Source organism: Gymnodraco acuticeps, unplaced genomic scaffold (assembly GCF_902827175.1).
Source record: "Gymnodraco acuticeps unplaced genomic scaffold, fGymAcu1.1, whole genome shotgun sequence".
NCBI classification, from domain to species: domain Eukaryota; kingdom Metazoa; phylum Chordata; class Actinopteri; order Perciformes; family Bathydraconidae; genus Gymnodraco; species Gymnodraco acuticeps.
The window spans coordinates 830,502-856,526 of record NW_022990206.1 but is presented as its reverse complement, the minus strand read 5'-3'; the positions used below and the strand labels follow the sequence as shown (position 1 = coordinate 856,526).

Below are 26,025 nucleotides of genomic sequence, written 5' to 3'. Positions count from 1 at the left end.
ATAGTAGCCTCTCACTGTACCGCCACATGCTGATTCCCTCATTCTCTTTCACCACTGGCATCTCTCTCACTCTATTTTTTTCTCTTCCGCCGTCTTTTTTTTGCCCACTTCCCTGCTTTTGTCTTTCTGTCACTCTTTGCATTAGGGCTGAGGAAGAATGTATTTTTCTCTTGCAATTGCATACAGTACAAGAGTTGCTTTCTTTTCAAATCACCAGAGCTATGATTCTATGAATGCCATTATTATCTGTGTCTAGAACTATAGAATGTGTATTTGGAGCTTGTTCATGTTAGCAGTTTTAAGACAGCTGCAGCTCTTTAATGTTTAATTTCAAGCGGGCCAAAGAAAATGAAGATTTTGGCTGTTGTTTAGTTAATATGCGGGATGGGAAACTAGTCTGTACTTTTAACACTCACCTAAAAATGTTTTAGTCAAGAAAAAGAAAGCCACTGTTATTGAATGTGGACTGAGTTGTTTTTCTGCCCAGAAATACAAACATAGTGGTTAGTCTTTCTCCAAATAAACAATGTAGTATTAGCTGACCCCATCAAGACGATTACAGTCAGGTAGCTTGCAGTTATTTTCTCTTTAATAATAAAGCACAATTGACTGACAGCTGGTAGTTAAAATATCTCTGTACCATTTCTAAGCACATCATACTGTCTTTTAAATTTATCTCAGGATTTTTGTATCAGGACCGCCAAGATTTCGGCTTTGTGTAACACCTTATTCCTTTAGTATGCCAAGCTAATGCTAGCGTAAAGGAGCAAAAGTGCAGAGCTGTCAACAGGGATTATGGTATCATTGATATGTTCCAAAAACCTAAAGTTGACCGCCGTCGGACAAGAAGTTTGACATGTTTTGTTTTTAGCTGTTATCAATCAATGTTACTTTTAGAAGTGGCATTATTTATTCCTGAGATAATATGCTCAGCATTACTGTCAATGTTGTGCCAAACTGATGTGTTTTCATGGTTTAGATGATTGCTAGATCTCTTTGTTTATCCTGCTGCCCTCCTAATGCATATATGAATAAAAATAACAAATGTCCTATGTGTTACAGTTTAAACTAGATGCATTTTATCCCTCTCTATCTCTCTCTCGCTCTTCACTCTAGCGTGCAGATGCAGCTATTTGCCTACTTGTCCCTTTTTAGTCCTTGAGGTTTGTCGGGGCTTGTGTCTAATTTGGTTTCTCCCAGGGATAGAAATAAACTAGGAGCAATTTGAGGCATTTTACAGCATATTTGAGCTACGCAAATGAGCGTGCTTCTTTTTTTCACTTTACCACCTCGCAAACATCTGAGAAACTGTTGCTGCGTCTGCTTTGGTGGCCTGCTCTCTCTCGCTCTCTCTCTCTGCTATTGACAGAAAGTGTCAGCATGATTTGATAGTACTAACCACCCAGCAAACGGTCTGTCTTGTTGAGACACTTGAGCCAGAGGCCTGTTACTGTACACCTATTGCTTCAGTGACAGGTATGAAGGTTAACTCTTCAAGTATGTGGTTGTTGTCTCTTCCAGTGTAACTCTACAGAGATGGTATCTAGATCCATACCAATACTGCCCTTCAGGCCAATATTGATGCATTAGAATAATAGAGATATAAGAGAACACTAAACAAATATGTATAACTTTAATAACTCAATGTTGGCCTATGATATTGGCTTGCCATCAAAGCAGGGCAATGAGATAAGATCAATTTGTATTGTACCCCAAGGGAAAGTTTTACTTATTCAGTAGGCTGCACAACATGAAGAATATATGCTATTTGCAATGTCAAATATCTTGATAATGAGATATCTAGTGATAAATTCACAGATATCAAGATATATTAAGTTCTGCCTTTCTGCTGCTTTTAGTGCTAACTACATCACAATTCTTGTTGAATTATAAACAAAGAAGGAAAATATTTCCAACATGTTTTAATTAAACAAATTTACCATTGAAGTGAACACAAATGGAAACAATATAGCAGTCTTTTGCAATGTGTTTTTCCCACAGATTAACATCTTGATGAGACAGTAAACAAAAAAAAGAGGAGTTTGTGTTTATGCGATAGTGGTGTCCCTAATTTAGGCTCCCTGTGTAATGCAACAGTAGAGCAAACAGCAGTGGAACCAGAGGAATCTCAGAGACAAAGTAACACAATTAAATTCCCCTTAAGCCTGTTCAACAGCAGACAGTTTTTGTCTTTAATGAGCTTACACGGCTTCATTCTCTCAGCAGCTATAATCTCTGATTTTGGACATATTCCAGCGCTGTACTCTGCACTCTGTGTGTGTGTGTGTGTGTGTGTGTGTGTGTGTGTGTGTGTGTGTGTGTGTGTGTGTGTGTGTGTGTGTGTGTGTGTGTGTGTGTGTGTGTGTGTGTGTGTGTGTGTGTGTGTGTGTGTGCTTTAGGCAGGATTGCAGATAAACAATTGCCCCTTCTTTCCTTTTCCTTTGAGTGTGCGTGTGTACGGATGTGTGTATTTGTTGAGGAATACAGATAGAAAACGGTTTTTTAGTTATGTGTTATTTTCTTTGTATTTTCCTTCGTTTTGGTCTGAACTCCAGCGGTTGTGTGTGGTTTCAATCAGTTCCAGTCATTACTGCTGGCCTGAGAGCTGCTACTGCATCGTCTCCACTAACTGCGCTCTGCTGAACATTATTCTGCTCCGTTGCTCTTCACCTCATCTCATGCCATCTTCTTTCCAATTCTCTCGACTCTTATCTCTATCTTTATGTTTTTAGAGATGAGTCAGCAGGGCGTGCACCCATTTGTGTGCCTGAATAGTGGGCTTCTAAGTGACTGCTGCAACCGTAACAATCATTTGTATTATAGATTGATTTGCTAATTGTATTTTTACGGTTAATTGATCACTTATTTAATCTATTATGTTAGAGAATTGTAAAATAAACTACTTATTTTTTACCTAAAGATTGCACTTGTGTTTTTATATATTTATGGTTTTTGCTTTATCATGATATATAGTTAAAGTTTTTTATTACTGAATAGTGAGTATATTACACATACTAGACATAGAAAATATAACATTGTTTTCATGATTATACAATTATGTATATTGTATTTTATATTGATACATAAACCTTTTTTGTATCAAATGTTTCTCAAGACAGTTTTCACATAAATATTTAAGATACGATATACAACATAGTAAAGCACCTAACTCTCATATGTTGGTATCTAAAATCAGTTTGTGACTCATCACTAACTGATTAGCAAAAGGTTGTTTCTTCTAATTGACTGATTGTTCCTACTTGCAAGTATGATCAAACACAACACAGAGACATTGACAATATTAAACAGAGTTGCATCTTAACATTCACACTACACGGTGAAAGTTTCACTGGATTAACTCATCATTTTAGATGCCTGTTTCCCTGTTTGTGGCTGGTGGGTGTATATGTACCGTATGTCTTTGCCAAAGGGATGTACACACCTAAGAGACCAGCTTCTTTCCTTTGCACATTAGAAATCTGTGCCTCTAAAGAAGTACAAGTGAAGTCGTAGGTTGAGGTAGTTTGAAAGGCGGAAGGTAAACTCAGCTCAGCACTCCCCCTCAGAGATCATACCCAGAGGAACAATAGGTTGTGCTCCCCTTCAGGTGATCTAGGATTTGTCACATCCTTTGCCAGCTAGCATAGCATGGATCTGTGTGTGTGAGTATCTGTGTTTGTGTGTGTGCCTGTGTGTATCCACATGTTTTTGTTTTAATAGTTTACAGTTTGTTTTCTAGAAGACTGAAATTATTTTTGGATCGCCCTTCAGGGTCACTGACACAACATGTACAAGCACCAACTGACAAACACGCACATGAACACAAGCACATACATGAACACAAGCAAGCATGCACAAACAAATACACATGCACACCCGTGTAAACACACAGCCAGCTCTCCTCAGCGGCTCTTGATTGCTCTGGTCTGATTCGAATTAGAGGCTCATCTTTCTCAGATCTCAGAAATGTCTCTGAGGTCGGGCGGTTCAGCGGTTTGATGCTGATGCCAACACACAATTGGTATAAGGCCTGCTTGGATGGCACCAGGGGTTTTGATGGGGTTGTGTTTTGCTCCAACAATCGTGGTTTTAAACGTTTACAGGGGGAAAAACATTGACTGCAGTCACAAGACCTAAACTCATTTAACCCATAGTGCTCGGCAGTAGGAGTCTAAATAAGGACTCATAACATGCAACTATCAAGTGGTTAAGCCAAACAGATTATTATCACATAGTCATTACAATGTGGAGGTGTTAAACACATATTCTGATACTTCATGGACATATTTATTGAATATCATCAACTTTGACTTTTCCAAACATGGCAGCAATACTCTGGTACCCTTACTTTAAATTTGACTACTACCTTTGTCACACTTCCAAGGCGTTTACACTATTGTTGTCCTTCTATTTTAGCTAAATATATTATTTCAGATGTAGTAATTGTGGGATCTTTTTAAACTGATTTGTTGTGTGGCATGGCTATTACACTGAAGAAGACCTTTCCTTTCCTGTGGTTTGCTGAAGTTGGGCTCTCGTGTGGCTTTGATAATGACATAATTGCCCCCAAATGCAGCTTCCAGAGAATGTGACCAAAACAGCACGAGAAGAGGATGAGTATAACCCATAAATGCCACCTAAAGCACTTTTTGTTTTAATTATATTACTGATCTGAATATTCTCAAAAACCTGCCAACTCTCATTAAAGTCAAATGTTGCCTGCCAGCATCTTTTGATATATATTTTCTATCCATATTTAATATTTATAAATGGGTACCAGCTGCATAGAACAATGGATGATTTTAACTGATGGATTTTGACAAGCTTGTTGGTTACTGATTATGGTTAACGTGATGTTTAGAGAGATATTCAAAAAAGCAAGACTTTACAGACTATAGATGTAAGAATATGGAAACAGTATGAATGGAGCTACATATATTGTCTTTTCCATATTCCTTGAAATAAGTGCTGAGTGTTATCCAAAGTGATTACAGGAAAGTAAAATAAGGATGCATGGGTGAATGGATGTAATAACAGATGGACATATATAGTTGCTAGTGACATACACAACCTATAATACACTCATATCTCTAAACTAGACAAAATGTTGGCAGTGTCGAGAGCAACGGTTCTCACTAGTGGCTTTCATATCTGAAGCTGACTGATTGAAACTAATGGATACAACATGGGCCTTAGAAATGGCTTCCACATGCAAGAGACAGCTGTGTGTGTGTGTGGTGTGTGTGTGTGTGTGTGTGTGTGTGTGTGTGTGTGTGTGTGTGTGTGTGTGTGTGTGTGTGTGTGTGTGTGTGTGTGTGTGTGTGTGTGTGTGTGTGTGTGTGTGTGTGTGTGTGTGTGTGTGTGTGTTTGTGGAGAACTGGTAATACATATAGGAAGGTAATATGTGTTTTATGTTTGTGTACAGGTATATGTGTTGGGTTTGTGTACCACCGTCTAATAGAACAGATAAGCAGGAAGTGCTTCCTATCCTTTCAGGTCCTGTTTACGTCTCCTCCAACTTCACACCCACAGAGATCCCATTACACGCAAAAATGCCCTCATATACACACACAAACACACATATAAAAAGTGAAGGCAAACACACGAAACATCCAATGCTTAAAACACTGTTTCTCTTCATCAAGGTTAGACCACCTTACATAACCAAGTGATTCATACAAGTAGCTTTGATTGACTTTGTTTTCTAAGAAAATATGGATAGTGTTTCTTTAGAAAGGTCTTGATCAAACGGAGTGAGTTTTAGCAGCTTGGGGCTGCTTTTTGTAATTGTTTTCAATAAGAATAAAGCGTTTTGCGCAATGCTTTTACATAAAAGATATCTCTTTTAATCATACTTTTGCCTTGAAGAACAGGCCTTTGAAGGACTTTTGCTGGACACACAGAGCTTTATGAATTTATATAAAAAAGTCACGATCTGAACAAAGAACAAGAGGTTTGCAAGTAAATTAATGCTGTGCTTAAAAGTTTGTGCTTGTCCATTAGGAAGTGTACCGTTCTTGGTTTGTGTTGAACTAATATTAGCAACAATTTGGTAGTTGCCTTGTGAAAGTATTAAAAAAAGATGCAACAAACTGCATTTCGGTATGTCTCCACCTTAAACCTCTAGGTCACCAGGGGCCTCATTTATAAACGGTGCGTACGCTCAAAAGATGGCGTACGCCAGTTTCTACGCAATGTTTGCGATTTATAAAATACTAACTTGACGGGAAAATGTGTGGTCCTCCACGCAAACTCTAACCCATGCGTACGCACTAAGCACAAAAACGGGAGAGACGAGAAGGAGAAGGAAGAATGGAGAGAAACATGTGGAAATAATACCATAAATAAAATGTTACCTCTCATTTATCATATATGAAGAATTCATTTTCAAACATTGATTAAAGCCAATCTTAAAATGATTAAACAAACACCTGTTTGAGACTCCTCAGTGCACACAAAAACATAACTTGGAGAAATAAATAAATACGGATATGTTATTGAAAACCACCTCGAATATGTTGTGCTAATGTTATGAAATGTTTTCTCATAAATGATGCGGTAAGCAGGAGGACAGAATTACGTCTAAACTGACGCCGTTTTGCATTTCTATAGGTTGTAGATACGAGCATGGTTTTATAGTGGCGGCAGGCCCATAGGGGCGCTGCCCCCCTCTTCCCACATGTTTGATTGTCATTAAAAATAAAAAATAAATAAAAATATATATTTAAAAAAGATATATATTTTTAATGAACAAGGTAAATATTATATAGTTGGTATCAGTAAAATGTATTATCTACAATAAAATCTCGTTTAAAATTGTGTTACGATGTCTAAAGTTACTGATAAGTCACATGTTTCCTGCCTGGCCGCAGCGTGTATCAGATTCATTACCCTCTCTCGTCTGAGCGGTAAGAAAGGAGCCCTCAGCCAGAGCAGCAGCAGCCAATTGCTGTTGCTATCTGTAAACTATGCAGCCGAAACATAATTTCAGCCAATCAGCGTCGTCAGATCTGATGCCCAAAGGGCGGTCATTTCAGCGCCCGGTGCAGTCTGTGAGTTGTTTGGACTCGTATCCAAGGTGACGCTACAGTATAGTTGATGAGGATGGCTGCGTCTGCAGGTGGAGACTCCGGTGCTAGTGGATCGCCGGAGCTGTAGATTAACATTTACATGCTTATTGTAGTTGTAAGGGCAATGCCTGTAGCACCATGGAGCATATGTGTGGGCTGGACCTGTATTTTACAGGAAAAGAGTGAGCAGAGGGTCGAGTTGTCGATTATTGTACGTTTTCTGTGACTATTTTCCTCACCCTCTCATACTTTGAGTTGCGCGCGCTATAAAGAGACGCGTTACCATGGAAACCAAACAATGGTGTAGCTGTATTAAAGTCCGAGTGGAAACAGTCGTGAGTAAATCTAATTTTGTCAGAAATCGGGAGAAATGCGGGAGAAATATGACCCCGGGAGGAAACTGGGAGAGGGCAATGAAATCGGGAGTATGACACACACACACACACACACACACACACACACACACACACACACACACACACACACACACACACACACACACACACACACACACACACACACACATAATGTTTGTATTTAGTCTCCTGATTTTAAATGGGAATTAAATCATTTGAGTGTTCCCAAAGCACCAGTGTTCTGCAGTTTGTGTGGGCCTACTGTACTGTTGCACAGTTTATACTGTAGAAACTATGTCCAGGACAAGGTATTTGGAAGTTTTGGAAGATTCATAGCTAACCACACTGAAGATTATGGATTATCTCGTATTTTTAAGCCTCAATTTGTCCTCCCCCCCTCTAACATAACCAGAAGTCATAATTTAAGGGGTCATTTCTCAAAATGTTCTTCCGGGGGAGCATCCCCCGGGACCCCCCTTGTAGGTTTGCACACCATTTCCATAGCCCCGGGGGGGGGGGGGGGGGTGAGATGCACAGGCTGCAGTGGAGACGCTACAAACACACTGCCTGAGGAAGGCTATGTGTATATATTTTGTCATTAACCTTTTTCGGACCACCTATTTATTTATTTTGGGGACGATCCGACCTCCATGCTGCTACTCTGGTTCAAACTGCATCCACCAAACAATATGATTTATCTCGACCTCCCCAAAATAACCAAAATCTGACACGGTGTGAGATAAATAAAGTCAGTCAAAATGAATGAATGAATGGGCGTTTCTTTGACTATTTATAGGCAAATATGGGCGTTACGTGAAGCCCGCAAAAGCTGAACCGCATTTCGAGTCGATTGTGATTTATAAAGGGAAACCGGCGTAGGAAGTGCCGTACGCACTTTCCTCGCCGGTACGCAATGTTTTGTGAATCGGAAAATGTCAGAAAATGTCTGTACCTATTTTTTGGATTTCTACTACGTAAGCAACCTTCCCACGTGAATACTACGCACGGCGTTATAAATGAGGCCCCTGGTCATTGTTACAATAGGTGAACATTTAGTTGTGATAAAACCCACTTTGATATCAGTGTGGGTATTTTTCAGTCATTTCAGTAAAAAATATTCCATTGTTTATCATGGATGTTCACCTGTTTGTATGTCATGATATTAGACACTGTTACAATTATGGTAAACAGTAAATCTCATGGAGTCTAACATTTTACACTTTACACAATTTTTTTATAAGTAAAAACAAAATAGAAACTTCATCCAACAACTATTAACATCATCGATCACTGTATAATGATTATTGAATAATGGTCTATTGAATTCTAGAAAACCGTGAACAATGTCTGAGGACGTCTGCAAATGTCTCAACATTTTAAGAAAAAAAACACATCAGTTGTATAAAACAGACAAAAGCAGGAAATGCGTAAGCGTAACCTTACATTTGCAATATATTTTTCCACTGATCTACTAAAAGAGTAAATAGACTGAGGTTCATACTTTCCTGGTTGATACCGATGACATCCTGATCCTGCCAAGTTTGATTCCCCTGCTACAGAAATAATATTTGGAGAAACACAATTTCAGAACCAGATAAATGTATTCTATCAACTCTAGAAATCACTTTCTTCGTTGAAATAAACTGTTACTACTACGTTTTCTTGAATCTTTCATCCCTTCTTTCACTGCGCTCTACAGCTGAGACGTCTACATTGACATACTGTATAGGTTTAGCCGTGAAAGTAGGAATTCATCTATGGAGTGATGCCAAATATGTGAAGGAATTTATTTGTAAGAGCGGAGAGGGAATTTGAGCTGGAGACGAGAGGCAGGGGACAGGAAAGAGAGGACAGATAGAGAAGTGAGCAAGAGTGGATAGAGTAAATAAACATAACCGGGAAGTGTTGAGTCCATGCACAGGACGTGGTTTGGTTTGTGTGTGTGTGTGTGTGTGTGTGTGTGTGTGTGTGTGTGTGTGTGTGTGTGTGTATGTGTGTTTATCAAACCCAGCTGGCTCCCATTTGCCCAGGAATGAGTCTGCACCTCTCAGAGGCCCAAGCCTGCGTGGCTTTGAAGGCCTCTGTGTAGTGTGTATGTATGTATGTTAGTATATACGTGTGTGTGTCTGTGTGCGCATAATAACAGCTTCATTAGAGCACTGCATGGTACCGGTGAACACATAAAACACCCAGACATGTATTTACTGTATTTAAATAATGTGTATGTCGTCTTATGTGTTCATTATAAACACATACACCCACTTTTAAACACAATTGCAGCACACACAGACTCACACAGATTTCAGGTTTCACAAGCATGCACATAGACCCCTAAACAGTCCCAAGGGGTTGGATTTAACTGCTTCCAGATGCAAGCGTAGGACAGAGCACACACATACAGACAAAATCTTCTGCTTTGTTGAAGTCAGCAGAACTACTCGGTTTAAATTAATTAAGTGCTAGTAGATGGGAAATGACATGAGTGTAGACAAGTTTATTACAAGCGGGAAAACAGCTTGCTGCTGATATCCGATAATATCCTCATGGAAAGCAGTAGTCACTCAGGAACATGAACCTCAAAAACCTTTAAATAAACTAAACATAAACATGTGTGATCTTTTTTAATTGTGTATGTATCTGTGTTGGTTTGTTTTTCAGATGAGGCCCACACCTATACTGAGCCCCTCATATTGAGGTTAAATGGCACCCCAGAAAGGTTGCGAGGGGATGATGAAGACAAGTGGAGCAGCCGCCTCTCACACACGGAGCTCACAACACCCAGCAAAAGCATTACATGTGAGTAAACTGCACACACAGATTCACACATGAACTCATACTCAGAGACACATTGTGAGAGTTTTGTTTCCAGTACCGATCACTGGTTTGATGAGTCACATTGTCCTGACCTTTAACAAATACATTTGAACACCCTGAAGAAATAGGTCAGGTAATCACACACAGACAGAAATATCTACATTGTTAGCTAAGTAGGTTAGGATTTCTGAACACTTGAAATAAAAAACATTTCTGTTCTTTCGCCTCTCTGGATTTTATCCGTATCGTTTGTTGTTAAGACGGGGATTGTTAGGGTATCACAGTGACACGCTAGTTGATAGTGTGACACTGACGATTATGCTCCCATTTTCAAGTGTTGTTTAAGCGCTTTGAGCACCAGGAAAAGCGCTTTATAAATGTAATGTATTATTATTATTATTATTATTATTAAGTGTCATTTAATTATAATCAAGATAACCACGGAAAAAAAGTATCTGAACTAAAGTCCAATTCAAGCTAGCCGGCTCCACTAGTTTCTGGGGTTAACTATCCAGATTCTAAGATAGTTAGTCGATGAGAATCTACCTAAAGCACTCAATATTAGAATGTATACAATGACTAATGTCTAAGCTTTCATAGAAACAAAAGCATACATTTAATTACAGCTCCGCTCTCCCACAAACATTAATGTCCCTAAAGTGATCTAGCATTTTAAATGTAATATCTGCAGTTTAAAATGACTTAAACATACTGTCTACGCTGGTGTCCTGGGGCCTCATTTGTAAAGCCTTGCGTAAGATTCACGTGGGAAGGTTGCTTATGTAGGACAAAGCAAATAAATACGCACAGACATTTACTGATTCATAAAACACTGCGTACCGGCGTAGGACTTGCGTGCGGCACGTCCTATGCCGGTTTCCCTTTATAAATATAGTATACTGTATACTATACAAGTATACTTCCAAGCCACGGCTTCGGAAAACGAAGAAGAACTCTAACGGTTTCAACATAAACTGTACCGAAAATAAATACCTCACGATGTCTATCTAAATATGAACTTGCTTTACTTTCACGGAACACATTTTTGGTGATAACAAACAAATGTAACAAAGTAACATATTTACCAACACATGTTCTACACCACTACATACTTACATTTAAATGTGTGCTGCGTCGGTTCAGCAATTCTCCGCAAGGGTTTTTGTAATTGGTCTGTGCGCAAAGCATTGTGGGGACTTTAAGGACGCAAAGTCTACCCATGTGCAGCCTCGAAATTTCCCCCAAACCAAGGACGCGGCCTCGGTGGAATTCCAAGTATACTGGAGATTGGAACAGTCCTTCGGCGGCACTCGATGACGTAGAATCCTTGAAATATTGGCTTGGAAGCCAGTATCCTCGAGATTAAGAAACGGCCCGTGTCAGATTTTGGTTAATTTGGGGAGGTGGAGATAAATCATATTGTTTGGTGGATGCAGTTTGAACCAGAGTAGCAGCATGGAGGTCGGATCGTCACCAAAATAAATAAATAAGTGGTCCGAAAAAAGCTAATGACAAAAAACACATAAACTTCCTCAGGCAGTGTGTCAGTGAGACCCCCCCCCCCATGATGAGCAACTGTAAGAAAGTATCGGAGGATCCCTGCGGAGTGGAGTCAATTAATGTTTATTTCTTTATTTGGTGGTTTGTGTTCCAGCTGTCGTCCCCCCCCCCCCCCCCCCCGCAGCAACTCTATCCATCAGTTAAAGGAAATAAAACTAATTTGTTGAGTTATATCAGCTGCCAAATCTACCAAATATATGGTGTTCTTAGTTTCCATACCTCCTGTGTTTTACGAGCGACTTATCAAGTCTTGGCAAACGGCATAAAACATGATTAAACATGATAGTATATAAAACTATGCTCGTATCTATACAACCTATAGAAATACAAAACGGCCTCAGTTTAGACGTAATTCTGTCCTCCTGCATACAGCATCATTTATGAGAAAACATGTCATAACATTAAGACAACATATTCGAGGTGGTTTTAAATAACATCATAATATTAAATAACAAATAATATATTTATTTCTCCAAGTGATGTTTTTGTGTGCACTGAGGAGTCTCAAACGGGCGTTTGTTTAATCATTTTAAGATTGGCTTTAATCAATGTTTGCAAATGACTTCTTCATATATGATAAATGAGAGGTAACATTTTATTTATGGTATTATTTCCACATATTTCTCTCCATTCTTCCTTCTGCCAACGGTGTCGCAGTTTCTCGTCTCTCCCGTTTTTGTGCTTAGTGCGTACGCATGGGTCAGAGTTTGCGTGGAGGACCGCACATTTTCCCGTCAAGTTAGTATTTTATAAATCGCAAACATTGCGTAGAAACTGGCGTACGCCATCTTTTGAGCGTACGCACCGTTTATAAATGAGGCCCCTGGTGACCTAGAGGTTTAAGGTGGAGATCAAGTTGTCAAAACATCTTTGCTTTATGGCAATGGCGTTGTTAAATCAATCCATTCCTTTCACTCCTCTTTTCCTGTCCCCTTCTACTGGCCATGCATTAAATGAAGGAACATCCAAAACAAAATAATGGCAAAAATGCTTTAAAATTATCGCTCCCTGTTAGCTCATAAAGCTCACCACTCAACTGGCTGTTAAGCGTATTATATTTAACCCACAACAGTCTTGGGCTTGTGGGAAATGTTGTTTGGTAAACGTTTCTTAAACAAAATAATTAACAGTTTTTATACATCATTTTGTTAAGGTTTACCATCCCTGTCTAGACATATGGACTACACCACAAGACATAAGACTGAGAATGGTTTTGTTCCAGGGCTGGATTTTTGTCATTGGGTTTATTATAAATGTCAGTGTGATTTCCAATGAGGTTTTCTTACTTTTGTAACAGAAACCAGGATTTGGGCTCTCTATTCTGTAATGTGTTTTGTGACCAATCCACTCCAATAACATTTCTCATTGCTGCAACATAAAATTACTACCAAAGTAAGGAAATTGCAGGAGGAGAGATGAATGTGTCTCATGTTGTTTGGTTTTATTTACACTCAAGTCTAAACTACTTCCCAAAAACGCCAACTGTCCGGTCATTACACTCCCCACTGGGTGTTTTGGCACCTCTCCGCCGCAATTGCTGGCCAGAAGTGTACCAACACCTGGAAGTTCTCCTTTCAGAGTCATATCACCAATCGCCACCGCCCATTTCCCTCCCTCATATTACAAGTCCCACGGTTATGATTCAGCCAGAGAGAGACGGCTTCACTCTCCTTGATGTGCAGTTGCTTAACTCCCTGTAGCAAAACCTATGTTATTATCCCACCACATATTTTTCTTGCTTTCACTCCAGTTTGAAATAAGTAGAATCTCAACCTAATTATCAATCTAGTTCTTCTATGTCATTTATTCACTTAGAAAACCAACCTTCACAATAATAAACCCCCACAAAACTCTAGCTAAGATGTCTGGATTCTTGGCCACTCACACCGTAACAAATTGAAACGCCATACAGTGGTCTAAATCTGTCCTTCCTGTCAGTTAAAAAACAGAGGGATTGTGTAAGGGAATAAAGGGAGGAATAAAGGGGTGAGAGGACGGTTGAGTAAGCTGAAATATGAGCATGTGTTACAAAACTACGTGCATTTTTTTCCCGGAATCCAGGGCCAGCCATGGGTGACATGAACAAACACATAAACGTGTCCCATGGTAATAGCTAGTTTGTGGTAACTGAATAACCAGCAGTTCAGTGAGGAAATGGATAAGTATTGTGCATAATGCATTGTGTTTTAAGTACGTGTGTGAAAGTCTGCTGTCTCTGTCTATGTTTGTGCCTCTACCTGTCCCTTCTGCTGTTCTATTTCAGGCTCGCTCTGGAAGACTTCTCTCTGCCTCTCTCCCTTCTTCATTTTACATCCCAATAAAATCTATGAAACCCACCAGCTCCATATGCTGTGCAGGAAGGGTTATGCAACAGTAGGCTTGGACAAAATGTACCGCCATGAACACTTACTGGCTTTGCTCTGCCTTCTACAATTTACACATATCACACGTGTTCACGGGACTTGAACTAAAACTAAACAGTGACATTTCTTCCTTTCTTTATCCCTTTCTCAGGTGAATATACAGCATAGGCTATGCCTGCTGTATCCATCAAATATCATTTTGTTAATTGCAAATATTAAATATGGTCTTCAACAACCTTTCTTCCAGAGTAAGGATGAGATTATGAAAGAACTGATGTCATTAAACTGACTGATGGCAATATCTCACTATGCAATATTGTTGACGTAAAAAAAAGACTAAAATGTGGTTTATATTTTTGCCTTTATCCCATATTTGCGTTGACAAAATGACAATTATTTTGTGTGAGTGTTTATCTTTCAGTTCCAATTGCTGTGCTACGTATGCCTTATCATAAGGACATTTTGGCTACTGCAGATAAAATGAATTGTTCAATATAATACCATAACTAAATAATACTAAAAACACTTTTCATTCACTTAAAAAACATGGTAACAGTTTTCTTTGACGAAGATAAACAATGCACAAAATATAGGTTAAATAAAATTATGATAAAAACTTACAAGGACATTTGGCAGGACTGGGACTAAAGACAAAATGGCAGACAAAATGAACACTACAACAATTACTTAGGGTTCGTTTTTGTGTCTTTCGTGAACCTCTTGTGCCCCTATCAGCTTGTCTGCTGTTTATATCCTGTGTCATCTGCATCCCATCAATCAATCAGTATCCGCTCCTCAGGCTTCATGATGAGCGTGAAGACGTTACCGAATAGCTGTGACTCAGGTCTGTGGTGAGGTCATGGCTGTCTGACATCTGCCAATGTGTTTGCGAGTGAGAGGGTGAGGAAACAGAAGCCAAAACAACAAATTCCTCATCCTGTCTCGCAGTGATGACATCAGAGCTATAGAATGCGTCTGGCTCTTGGCCAGCTCTTGGCCCATGAAGAGCTGTCTGATAACAATGTACGGAGAAAGCAGTTCACAAGTGTGACTGTGTACGTACTACAAGCACACACTTCCTGTCACTGGTGTCATGAACACCCTGCCTTCTTTGACGCCACTGTCGCAGCAATATACACATGTTCACAGATGTTTAAATGCTTGCACACTTTTGGTCTCACGAGGAAACAATGACATGTACAATAATACATCACTGACATGATCACAGTAGCATTTATGATTCCTGCACTTTGTTTATTTTTATCGGTTTGAAATTATCTTCTGATCCAAATCAGATCAAAGCATAACACAGATATAAAACAGACCCTTTCTTTATGCATGTGCCAATCAGGGCATGGAAGTGCGTGTAAGGAAAATGTTGAGAGGAGCTGTTTGTTATTATCTTGTCATCAAAGGGGAGGGGTGTGCAGTGTGTTGTTGGTGGGAAATCTAACAGAGCTGTGTCATTGGCTTTAATTAGAGACCAGTCACTGTGCTCAAACAGTTTTCCATCACTGTTCCTCTGCTTTAATTCTCTCTTTTCTTTTTGTTCAATCTCTCTTGTCTTCTTCTGAATATATGATCTATATATATGTTTAGTCACAAATAAACCGATACACTATATTTGACATGTACTATCAGGTAGAGGTAATGGTGACACTGTCAGTCATGTGTGAAGGAGGTGGCTGGAGGAAGTCTCAGGTCAGGGATTAGTGTTGCAGTTTGTCATGTTGTTATTGCAAATCTGCTGCTTGGTCCTCTTTAAAGGCCTAAAGCCCTTCATGAAATATTTGCACTGTTTTTACATGACTTTGTCAGGTGAAAGTCACAAACAAAGTCAAACTTTGTAAAAACAAATATGTAATTGAGTGTTTTCAGACATTTGCAGGGATTACATTTTGTATCTGAATGTCAAAAAACCACAAGAAAATATCAATTATTTTGTTTTCCAGAACTTTTGTGTATTGGGCAAGTTGTTGTTTTGCATTGTGGGTCATATTTTATGTTTTCTTCCAGCAAAAAGAGAATGAAATGTTCTTGGCAAATTTCAAAACAATATACAAAAGACTAATTCCAAGTGCACAGCTTTGTTATTCCTGGTATAGAAAAGGCTTTTCCGCAAACTTGTGCAGGCACGAAGACATCTGTCAAATTGCAATCACTCGTCCCTTTTGAGCGTTGAGATCTTATTTAGGCTTATTATGTAGACCTTTTATAACAACAAGTAGTGGTGCTGAGTCTGCTGTTTAAATACCAATTCTGCCTTTTCTCTTTGCAATCATGAGGTTTGATTGGGTTCTAAATGTCATGACTTAACACTTAACTGAGACTTTGTCTCTCCACTTTGCTAGAAGTGCAGCTCCACCCTCAGGAGCCAAAACAAGCTCCAACATCTCTAACTAAAAAGAAATGTTAACATGTCATTTACACGATAACACTGAAATCAGAGCTGCCTATTGTACCTCTGTCTGTGTAAAGCTTGGCTATTGTGTCGCTGTATGCACATCATATTTTAATGTTCTGTAAGTATGATTTAGCTACTCGGAGAACATTTAAAATGAGGCTTTTGTAGGTGTGTGCTTTTTTGTATGCATTGGTATCTTTAACCTGTCAGCACAAATAAAACCAAGACACACAGACCATTGCCTTCAGTGATCAAGTTTTCACTTTGTTAAGTACTTTTATATCTGAAATGTTCTGTGGCTCAGATTCTAACATACATGTTAACCTCGTTAGCCTTTAATTGTATGATGGAATTTAATGTGTGTTAACATTGCTATGACCAAACCAAGTGATAATTTCTTTATTGAAAGTAACATGAAGTAGCTTTTTATTAATCTAGAGGTAATTCACAATTTCAAATGTAATTGATGCATCAGTCTATGTGCTACTTTTTCAATGCAGTAGAAGGCCGCAACTAAACAAACCACTATTTACCGCTATAATGTTGGTTTGGGGGCTTTATAGGAGCCAAACATGTGGCAAAAACTCATGGAAAACTTCACCAGCAACATATCATTTTCCCATTCTCACATTTTTAGTAGTTGACACTTTTGGCCCACAATTAAAAACAGCACAACTATGCAAGAAAAACTGCAAGGAGTTAGTGATTTCTTTATTGTCATCATAAATGGCACATGTCCTCCTTGATAAAAACAAGTTCACTGCAAACCGCAATAATGCGCATCATTGTTGAGCGTGAGTCAAACATATTTGATTGGATACTGAGCCTCTGTTGTGCTTAATAATGCAAAAAGCATTTATATTTGCTTGTGTTTTGTTAGTTTGTTAGTTGTTGTTGGGCACATTTCTGGGTACATGCACCATTCACAATTGCATTTGGGAGCGCAGATTTTGTCTGATGAAAAAATATATTTACATTTCATCACTTTGTCCTAAATAGACAGACAAACTGCACCAGAGTAGACGGGAGACAGAGACAGAGTTCATACTCATGCTGGTGACTCATTCTAGCAGAGCAGAGCAGAGAGAGAGAGAGAGAGATGAACAGCAGATCTTTGGTCTGGGAGAGAGGTGTGTAAGTACAGGGTGGCTGAGAGACGCCAGAAGAGAAGGAAGAGGTGGAGGGTGTGTGAATGGGGGTGTGTGTGCTGCTGCATTCAACTGATGGTGACTCACTGGTGCTCGCTCACTGGCCCAAGACATCTGCACGGACACATGCACACACACACATTGTAAGGGTTGCAGGACCCCCAGTGGCCAACGCTGCTGTGTTAGCACCATACACACACGCTCTGTGGTTTCCCAGTCTCATCATGTTAATCTCACAGTCATTTGGCTCTTTATTTGCTGTTATTTTTAACTAGCTCCCACTGCTGAATCATTGTATTTATGAGTCACACCCATGCTTCCTCCTGCTCCAAATAGGCAGCAACCCATTTCTCCAACTTTGTTTTCTCTCTTTCTCAGTCCATATTTCTCCCTTACGTTCTTGATCTCAGACAAAGGGACCTTGTGTTTTTTCTGTGTGTGTGCATGTGCATATGAGTGTGTGTCCGCACGTGTCCTTGCATGCATATATTTGTGTGAGAGTGGGCCTAACCTCAAGCTCTGTTTGGAGACAGGCCTGACTCCCCGTCTCTGTCTGTCTGTTTGCTTGCCAGATCCGCCTATGTACTGTGTTCATACCCTCACACACATGCACACCACAAACTCACAAAAAGGATGAATTTCTCTACAACTCACAATCCCCTGGACAATACACACCCAGTGGGAATGCTTCCCTCCCGTCTCTCTAATCCCTTCTTCTCTTACCGACCTACATCCTGGCCAGCTCAGAGTGAAAATACAGCATTGTGCAAAAGGTTAAAAGGGAGCAATAAGAAAGACAGATAGAAAGGGAGGAAATGAAGTGAAGTAAGAAAAGAGGGAGAGACATAACACAGGAGAGAAGCAAGTATTGACTTTTTACATACTTTAGATTAGTATGGCTCCTTTTCACTAGCCCTGCACATGCATACAGTACACGCCCACACACTAATGCACACACACACACACACATACACACACACACACACACACACACACACACACACACCACACACACACACACACACACACACACACACACACACACACACACACACACACACACACACACACACACACACACACACAACACACACACACACATACTGGCCCTGCAGCCTGCCAAACATCTGGAGCAAAGTTAGAAAAACGCTGAATGAAAGAATCTTTAATAACACTGGATTGGTTGTGTGACTACGGCCTTTAGCCAATCAAAACAGGCCTGGATGGGTTATCTGTCTCTGCGCGGTTATCGAACGGACGCTTTTATTGCCAGTCGTGTTTCATAGCCAGAGCTCAGGACCACACTGTGTGTGTGCATCTGAGAGGTACTGCTTTCCTGCTTTGATTTTTTCTCGCTCTGTTGTCTAACCTGCCCTGTTAATCTTCACCACGTCTCTCGACACCAGATGCTTTCAGGTCAAGAAAAATATTTAGGGTCTCAATAGGATGGTATTAAATACTACCATAATATATAAAAACCAGGGTTCCATTGTATTCTTCTTTTCAGGGTGTGTGTTTTGTTTGGCAGCGAAGGTGTGCTTTTCTGCCTCCATCACTCTGGCTAAGTAGTTGGAGGTAAAACATAACATACCAAGTGGAATATTGAGCCAAGATTAACAAAATGTGCACACTGTTTGTAGGTACTTTATTCTTCCAAAAGATGCATTGATAGGATGAGCTTATCCACAGAAAAACACTCTGGTCTTCTTCTCTTACACTCTTTTCATGTGTCTTTTTCCCCCCGTCATGTCTTTATTGTTGTATAAGAGTCTAGACTAGTAGGCTCAGGGGTCAGTTCAGCAAATACAGAGCTCCTCCCTTGAGCTTTTGCCTTTAGGGTAGGCTTTGTAATTGAACTCAGTTTCCCAGAGCCTCCCTCTGCACAACGCCTCATCAGCACAAGCCTGCACGCACGCCTAGAGGGTCCTCGGCCCTGCCCCAGAGCTGTACAGTGATCACCTGCATTAGCCACACATGTTGGCAAGCCTGCTCGCACACTATACATATTTTATCCCTAAATGCTTTAAGGGATGCTTCAATCTGAGAACATAAATAATTGTTGAAATTCTTTATCAAGCACACATGTCAAAATATACCCTGGTTCAAACTCCTCAAATGGAAGGATTTGCTGTATGTGTCTCTATTTTGTAATGCTAAAAGTATGGCCTTTAGATTGCTAGTCTGAAAAAAAGGGTTAGTCACATAAAATAATGTATAGATTAATTGACAATGTGAATTTTCAGTAAAAATCTCAATGTTAGTATACTTACGGTGTTAGGCTGCATCTACACGGAGACGAAAACCAAAACCAAATTCGATATCAAAAAGGTCTTCCATCCACACGGTATCGGCTCAAGAAACATGTCCGTCCACACGAGGCCGCTCGACCCGCTGGAGACGCTGTAGTAGATATGCCGGGCCTGTAAGTGGCGCTGTACTTCCGCCACAAAATACACCAAAAGCAGCGAAGAAGACCCCCTGAGCATGGTTGCCATGGTTGCCTGGTTGCCATGGTTGCCTGGTTGCCCTTCTGTTTATTCTCCGTAGCAGTAGCTACTGACCGCTACAGCAGTGAGCAGCAGAGATGGGGAGAGGCGGGGCTATGCTTCATCGTTATCAGGAAATTATTGTATAGGACGTACACACGGAGCCGTTTGGCCCCCCAGAGCGTTTCGTCCGCAGATCTACCCACCTTGGGACCCGTTACCGTTTGAGGGCTCCGTTTCCGCGGTTCTGTTACGGCCTCGCCGATACAACCCGTTTCGTGTCCGTGTGGATGGGGCCTTAGTCTATCATATACATGTGGGCCTTCATAATATATTCTCATCAGAAAGCAACAGCAGTGCTATATCACAATTCGACACAACTAAAAAGTACCTTAAAAGCGCAAGTGCAAGCTTGCAAAAGCAACACTGAGTTAACCTGAAGAGTTTTTAATTTGTATTCACTTTGAAATGCATACAACTCACAGCCTATTGTAAATTAATTCACCTGTGTCCTTTCGCAGCTCAACCAGCAGCCAGATCTACGCCCGCCCGCCACACCCAGCCATGTCGGACACAGCCTAGCGGCCAACAACGCAACGGAGCCAAGCACCACGCACACAGACACTCCCCTCACACGCACTGTCCGCATCACACGCCTCGCACACACACACTCCAGTCCAACGGGGTCAGGAACGGGGGCCTTCATCAGCATCCTAAGCTGGGCTCCCTCCCAAGAGGGGAATCCTCCACCTCCTCGTCCTCTTCGGCGGGACATAAACACACCAAGAAATTGCGGTCCAACCCTTCCATCACATCCCAGAGCAGCAAGAGGAGCAAGAGCAGCTCCAAGAGCAACAGCTCTCAGATTCCCGCAGAGTCACAGGGCGGTGAGATACAGACACTAACGGGGGGGGGGGGGGGGCAAGCAAGGTTCAACATCAAGTTGTTCATATGCCTGGTCAGAGTGAAGGATCATAATGCTATTTTCACATCTTCATTGACCCAGAAGTAGAAATCATTTACATTTCGTTTTGCAATTTGTAAGATTATTGCATGTATTACCATTGGTGGGTTGTATTAAAAGAGCAAGAGCAGCAACCCAGAGTTCAGCTAAGTTTAACAGTATATTTCATACCCACTCAATGTAAAATCGTACTTAATCTTTACCAACTTAAAAAGCCAAATTAAATATATTAATCAAAAACCAAAGGAGTAATTTAACAAACTTTAAAATATGAAAATATATTAACCTCTGCATTCCTGTAATAAATCCACTTTTGTGTCTTTGAAACGTGAGTGGGTTAGATCCATGGCAAAGTTTGAAAAGTATGGCATTTAACATTTTCAACTGGTAACTGTTATACTGTATGTGGAAAAGGCCACCTTCTCATGACATTCGCTAATTAAAAAGTAGCAACTGTCATGTCTTTTACATGAGTAATACTGATACTGGGAGCTCAAAAAAGAAGAGAGGAGTTATGTGGTTGAGCAGCGAGGGCGAGGTAACTTATTACCAAGAAAGATTTTGTAAGACCAGAAATTCGTTTTTTTGAACTCCTGAATGTGGTAAGTCAGTGTGCTAATGCCATCAGGACATTGGCCATCCTTAGCCTTTAGCCTGGCACTGAAGGAAAATGTGTTCTTGTGAAGTAATTACTCAATCATGTTTAATAATTTCTGACCTATCACAGTGAACGTACTGCCAAGCTACTTCTGACAACACTTTTTATATTTCTTTGCTTCATTAGCATGACATGTGACAGAAAAAATACTGACGGATTAGTATACAAACTATTGACATAAGAAAAGTAATTATGAGTGGGCAATGATAAAACTCTGTCTCTCTTTCTCTGCAGACTGCTGTGTTCACTGTATTCTGGCCTGCCTCTTTTGTGAATTCCTAACTCTGTGTAACATCGTGCTGGACTGTGCCACATGCGGCTCCTGTGCGGGGGACGACTCGTGTTTCTGCTGCTGCTGTGCGTCAGAGGAGTGTGGCGACTGTGAACTGCCATGTGACATGGACTGTGGCATCATCGACGCCTGCTGCGAGTCTGCAGACTGCCTGGAGATCTGCATGGAGTGCTGCAGCCTTTGCTTTTCCTCTTGAGGGCCCCAGCTGCCACCACAGGGGGCAAAGTAGATGTCTGCTACAAACTGCCACAGCCCAGGAGCAACTTCAACCAGTGTCTCACCAGAGCTGGGAAGCGCTAAACATCCTTGTTGACTGTGCTCTGTGGTTAACACTCTATTGAAGGGCCTAGTTGGCTCTTGAATTAGGTTTTGTACAAGGTTTGTCAAGCAATAACCTGCTGAGAGCAGTCAGTGGTGATTTCTCCATTCTTTTATTGATCAAACCATGGGACAGTAGCTTCCCGCCTTTGATGCGGCCCCTTGCTACACAACTGGATGTATGATGTAGAGGGAGTTCCAGCTCTGGTCTGGGACTGTCTGCCTGGCTGTGCAGACCGGGCCTCCGGACCCTCACAGAACAAGCTATTATCACAATGGAGCCCCTTGTGCCGTCTGAATCAGTGGAGTTCTCCAAGCATGAAAAATGACCTCCAAAGGCAAATGAGAAAATGGCTCCATTTAACCGGATTTTAGTGTTTCTGTAGATAAGAGCAGCAGCATAATGGGAAAATGGATGCTCAGATCTCAATAGAAACATAGTCTGTCCTCCTGTCCTTGGCAAGGTCAAAGTCTTCCACTTTGATTGCGTACAGTGGCCTTTGTGACACACACTCACAGACACACACACACACACACACACTTAGTGGTGGATCCACCGCTGTCTTTGTTCTTATTGCAATGTACAAAAATATAAAAACGTTAATGGTGGCTTGTGGCAATACTACAGACAAATTTCTTTTGTTAATATTCATCTCACTGTGTTATTCAGAGAAGAATCATGAGTGTCGTGCATCAGTTGGAAGATCGGTCCAATTAAATGAGTACTCTAAGTGACTTTTGAGTGAACGGCTGATTGCATTCGTTAATGGACACATTCTCTACTCTAACATGTGAAGGGAGAGAGTTCTTAATCAAAGGTCTCTCCTCATTTAATGTTTCACATCTTGTTTACTTTTACATTGTTTATTTTGAGGGGCTTCGGCTGGATTCAGTGGATTCCTCATCATCTAAAAAAAGTCAAGGCTGGAAGAGGATTGGATCGCATCATCTCTTTTTCAACATGTTTCATTTTTCTTTGTCATTGTGTTATGTGAACAAATGGCCTTGGCTTAGCTTAGCTTAAGGCCTGAATTTTCTAGTAGATTCCTCGCCTTTACCAAATATCTATTAATCCTTGTTTTGTAGATTTTAGTTAAGATATTTGCATTTCTCCTCTAATGTGAAAATCACATTTCTGTGTTATCGGGTTTTGCCGGGCTCTCTATAAAGCAGACATTGCTCAACATCAAATGTAATTCCTTGAGTGAAAATCTCACGACATTATGCTAAATTAGATCCATATGCTCACAGTGTGAATGGTACGCTTTTGATAACAGGCCTGCACTCTCGTATGCTGAGATGCATACCTTCTCCGACTCAATACCTCTTGAGATGTCGCCCATATCTGTTGTGCATTTTAAAATGACTTGATACAAATCTCTCCCCTCTCTTATCAAATACTGTTTGTGCAATCCTTTTTTCTTGGAAATACCAAAGAGTTTTCCTCTGACTGGACAAGTTTTTAGACACAAGGGCTGAAATATAACACTGTTGATTAAGAGTATACACTAAAGCTGCCAATCAACCTGATAACACAGAAGCAGAAAGTCAAGTTTTTGGAAATCAACAAATGCAACTTGAAAATATATTAAGCCCTTTAATTTTTGTTTATAAAGGAAAGGATGTGTTTTAAATGTTGACACGTTTCAAAATCCTGGAGTGCCCTGGAAAACAATGCAATTTAAATAACAGCACAAAGAGATTTATGAAGGGAGGACTGGATTATATAATGTTGTGTATAGAAGTTATTACAATTTTATTTGTTTGGATTAACAACATATTCCCAGTGCAGATTGTGAATATGTTGCTTCATCCAACGACCTGTTCTCTGTCACCAGTCCAACCATGTCACAAAAAGAAATATGGATGGACTTTAATAGAGATCTATGGGGATGCAAAGCTAATCCATGAGTTTAAAAGCTAAATAAAAACACTGGTTTGTTAATAGCAGAAGTCAATCATTAAAAATGATGCAGATAAATCTACAAATGTAAATCAGATTAAACTAGTTAATGATAGCATTACTGGCCTCCACTGAAGACAATGGCCTGGCTACCCTGCCTTTTAGCCGGCAGTGTTAAACTAAACTAAAAAGTATTGCTAACTGGAATATTAATAAATATTAACATATGTTTGCTACCCACTGATTCTACAGCACAAACAATAGGTCTGCTTTAGGCTTGATGATTTTTAGACAGATTATGAGTTCCTTTACAAATAATCATGATCATTATTACCAGAGATGTGACTAATCCATTGGGAGGGGGCAGCCTTGAAGCCAATCCAGTTGGCATGTTGTTTCCTATTGCCTGTTTATGACTGTGCATAAAAACAACCTCACGCACTCTAGCTCAAGTTTCAAGATTCTTACACAGCTCCAGCTGTAAAACCAAGGTAAATCTAGATTGCATAAATGGGAAGCTCCAAGACATGCTTTTCGGTAATCTGTTTCATTTTATTATGTTAAATTGATTTGATTTGCTTGAATTCCTGTTTGCAGCAGAGATGGAATTGGATAAAGGTCAACAGAAACCTACATGTGACAGAAAGAACCGCTTTGCAACTCTCATTTTGGCTGTAGATCTTATAAACAAGTCGAACCCTCCTGTGAAGTTCCTGCTTTCCAAAATTAGCTTAGCCTGGGTTTTTAAAGAGCTCCTCTTGGAGTATGTCAACTCTTTGTTGTGCAGTGCATCATAAATCGTGTGAAACAATATTTTACTAAACGTCTGGGTTGAAAAACAGTGAACACATCATTTAAGTTTTATTTAATGATGTTTGAATACGATTTTATGACTTGATCATTAAATACTTTTTAAGTCCATCCTGAAAAGTGCCTCAGTAATTGGTTGTGAATGGTGGCAGTCTGATGGATTGAAAACACTGGTTGGTCTGGAGATGGAGAATATGTCTGGATGTAGAGAGATGAACAAATGTCTTACATTTCGGTCACACTCTGGATTGTAAAAATTGCTTGGGGATATGGATTTAATTTTTTAACTATACTAGAGAGATTCAAATATTTCCCCGCTCAGTCATTACAGTAATACTTGAAGAAAACAAGTTGACTTTCAATGGTGTCCATAATCAGTATTATCAGTATTTGTGTTGGAATTACCTAATTACAAAAATGTTGAATTGTTGACTTTCCAAGATTCATTATCTTTTTATAAGATGTGATTTGGATATTGGTTTGAAAAGCCTGGCCTCCTCTGGCAGTCCTCTGAAAGTTATATTAGCCTAGATTAGTTGTTACTCGACCATAGTCCACTATAATGTCATTTTGTTTACACTACACCCATTTTATGTCAATTTGAATTGCTGTCCTGGAAGTCACGTTAAAATCTCTTAGTTGAAGACTGAATAAACAATGTGAACTCCAGGCTACGTGTCATTCTTTCTTCCTTTTCACATAGGCTCCAAGCTTATGGCCTTATTGCATTACGGTTACACAAATACTTGGGTTGTACTGTAGTCTGGTATTTTAAAAAGTGTTTTTGTAGCAGAAACTAATCTAATAGAAACAAAAAATTGCTTAGTCATCACCTGGAGAGTGTTGAATTACTGAAATTCCAGATGGAGCTTAAACTGT

At 40.0% G+C, this 26,025-nt stretch overlaps 1 protein-coding gene across 1 annotated transcript in view; it reads left to right on the top strand.

Moving 5' to 3' along the window:
• Nucleotides 1–25,815, top strand: part of mdfi (MyoD family inhibitor) — a 30,451-nt gene extending 4,636 nt beyond the window's left edge. Inside the window, exons 3-5 of the mRNA XM_034218265.1 lie at nt 10,085–10,222; nt 20,723–21,088; nt 22,058–25,815. Of these exons, the coding sequence (XP_034074156.1) occupies nt 10,085–10,222; nt 20,723–21,088; nt 22,058–22,311 (758 nt within the window). The 3' untranslated portion in view covers nt 22,312–25,815. The remainder of the gene's footprint in view (nt 1–10,084; nt 10,223–20,722; nt 21,089–22,057) is intronic.
• Nucleotides 25,816–26,025: the final 210 nt, after the last annotated feature.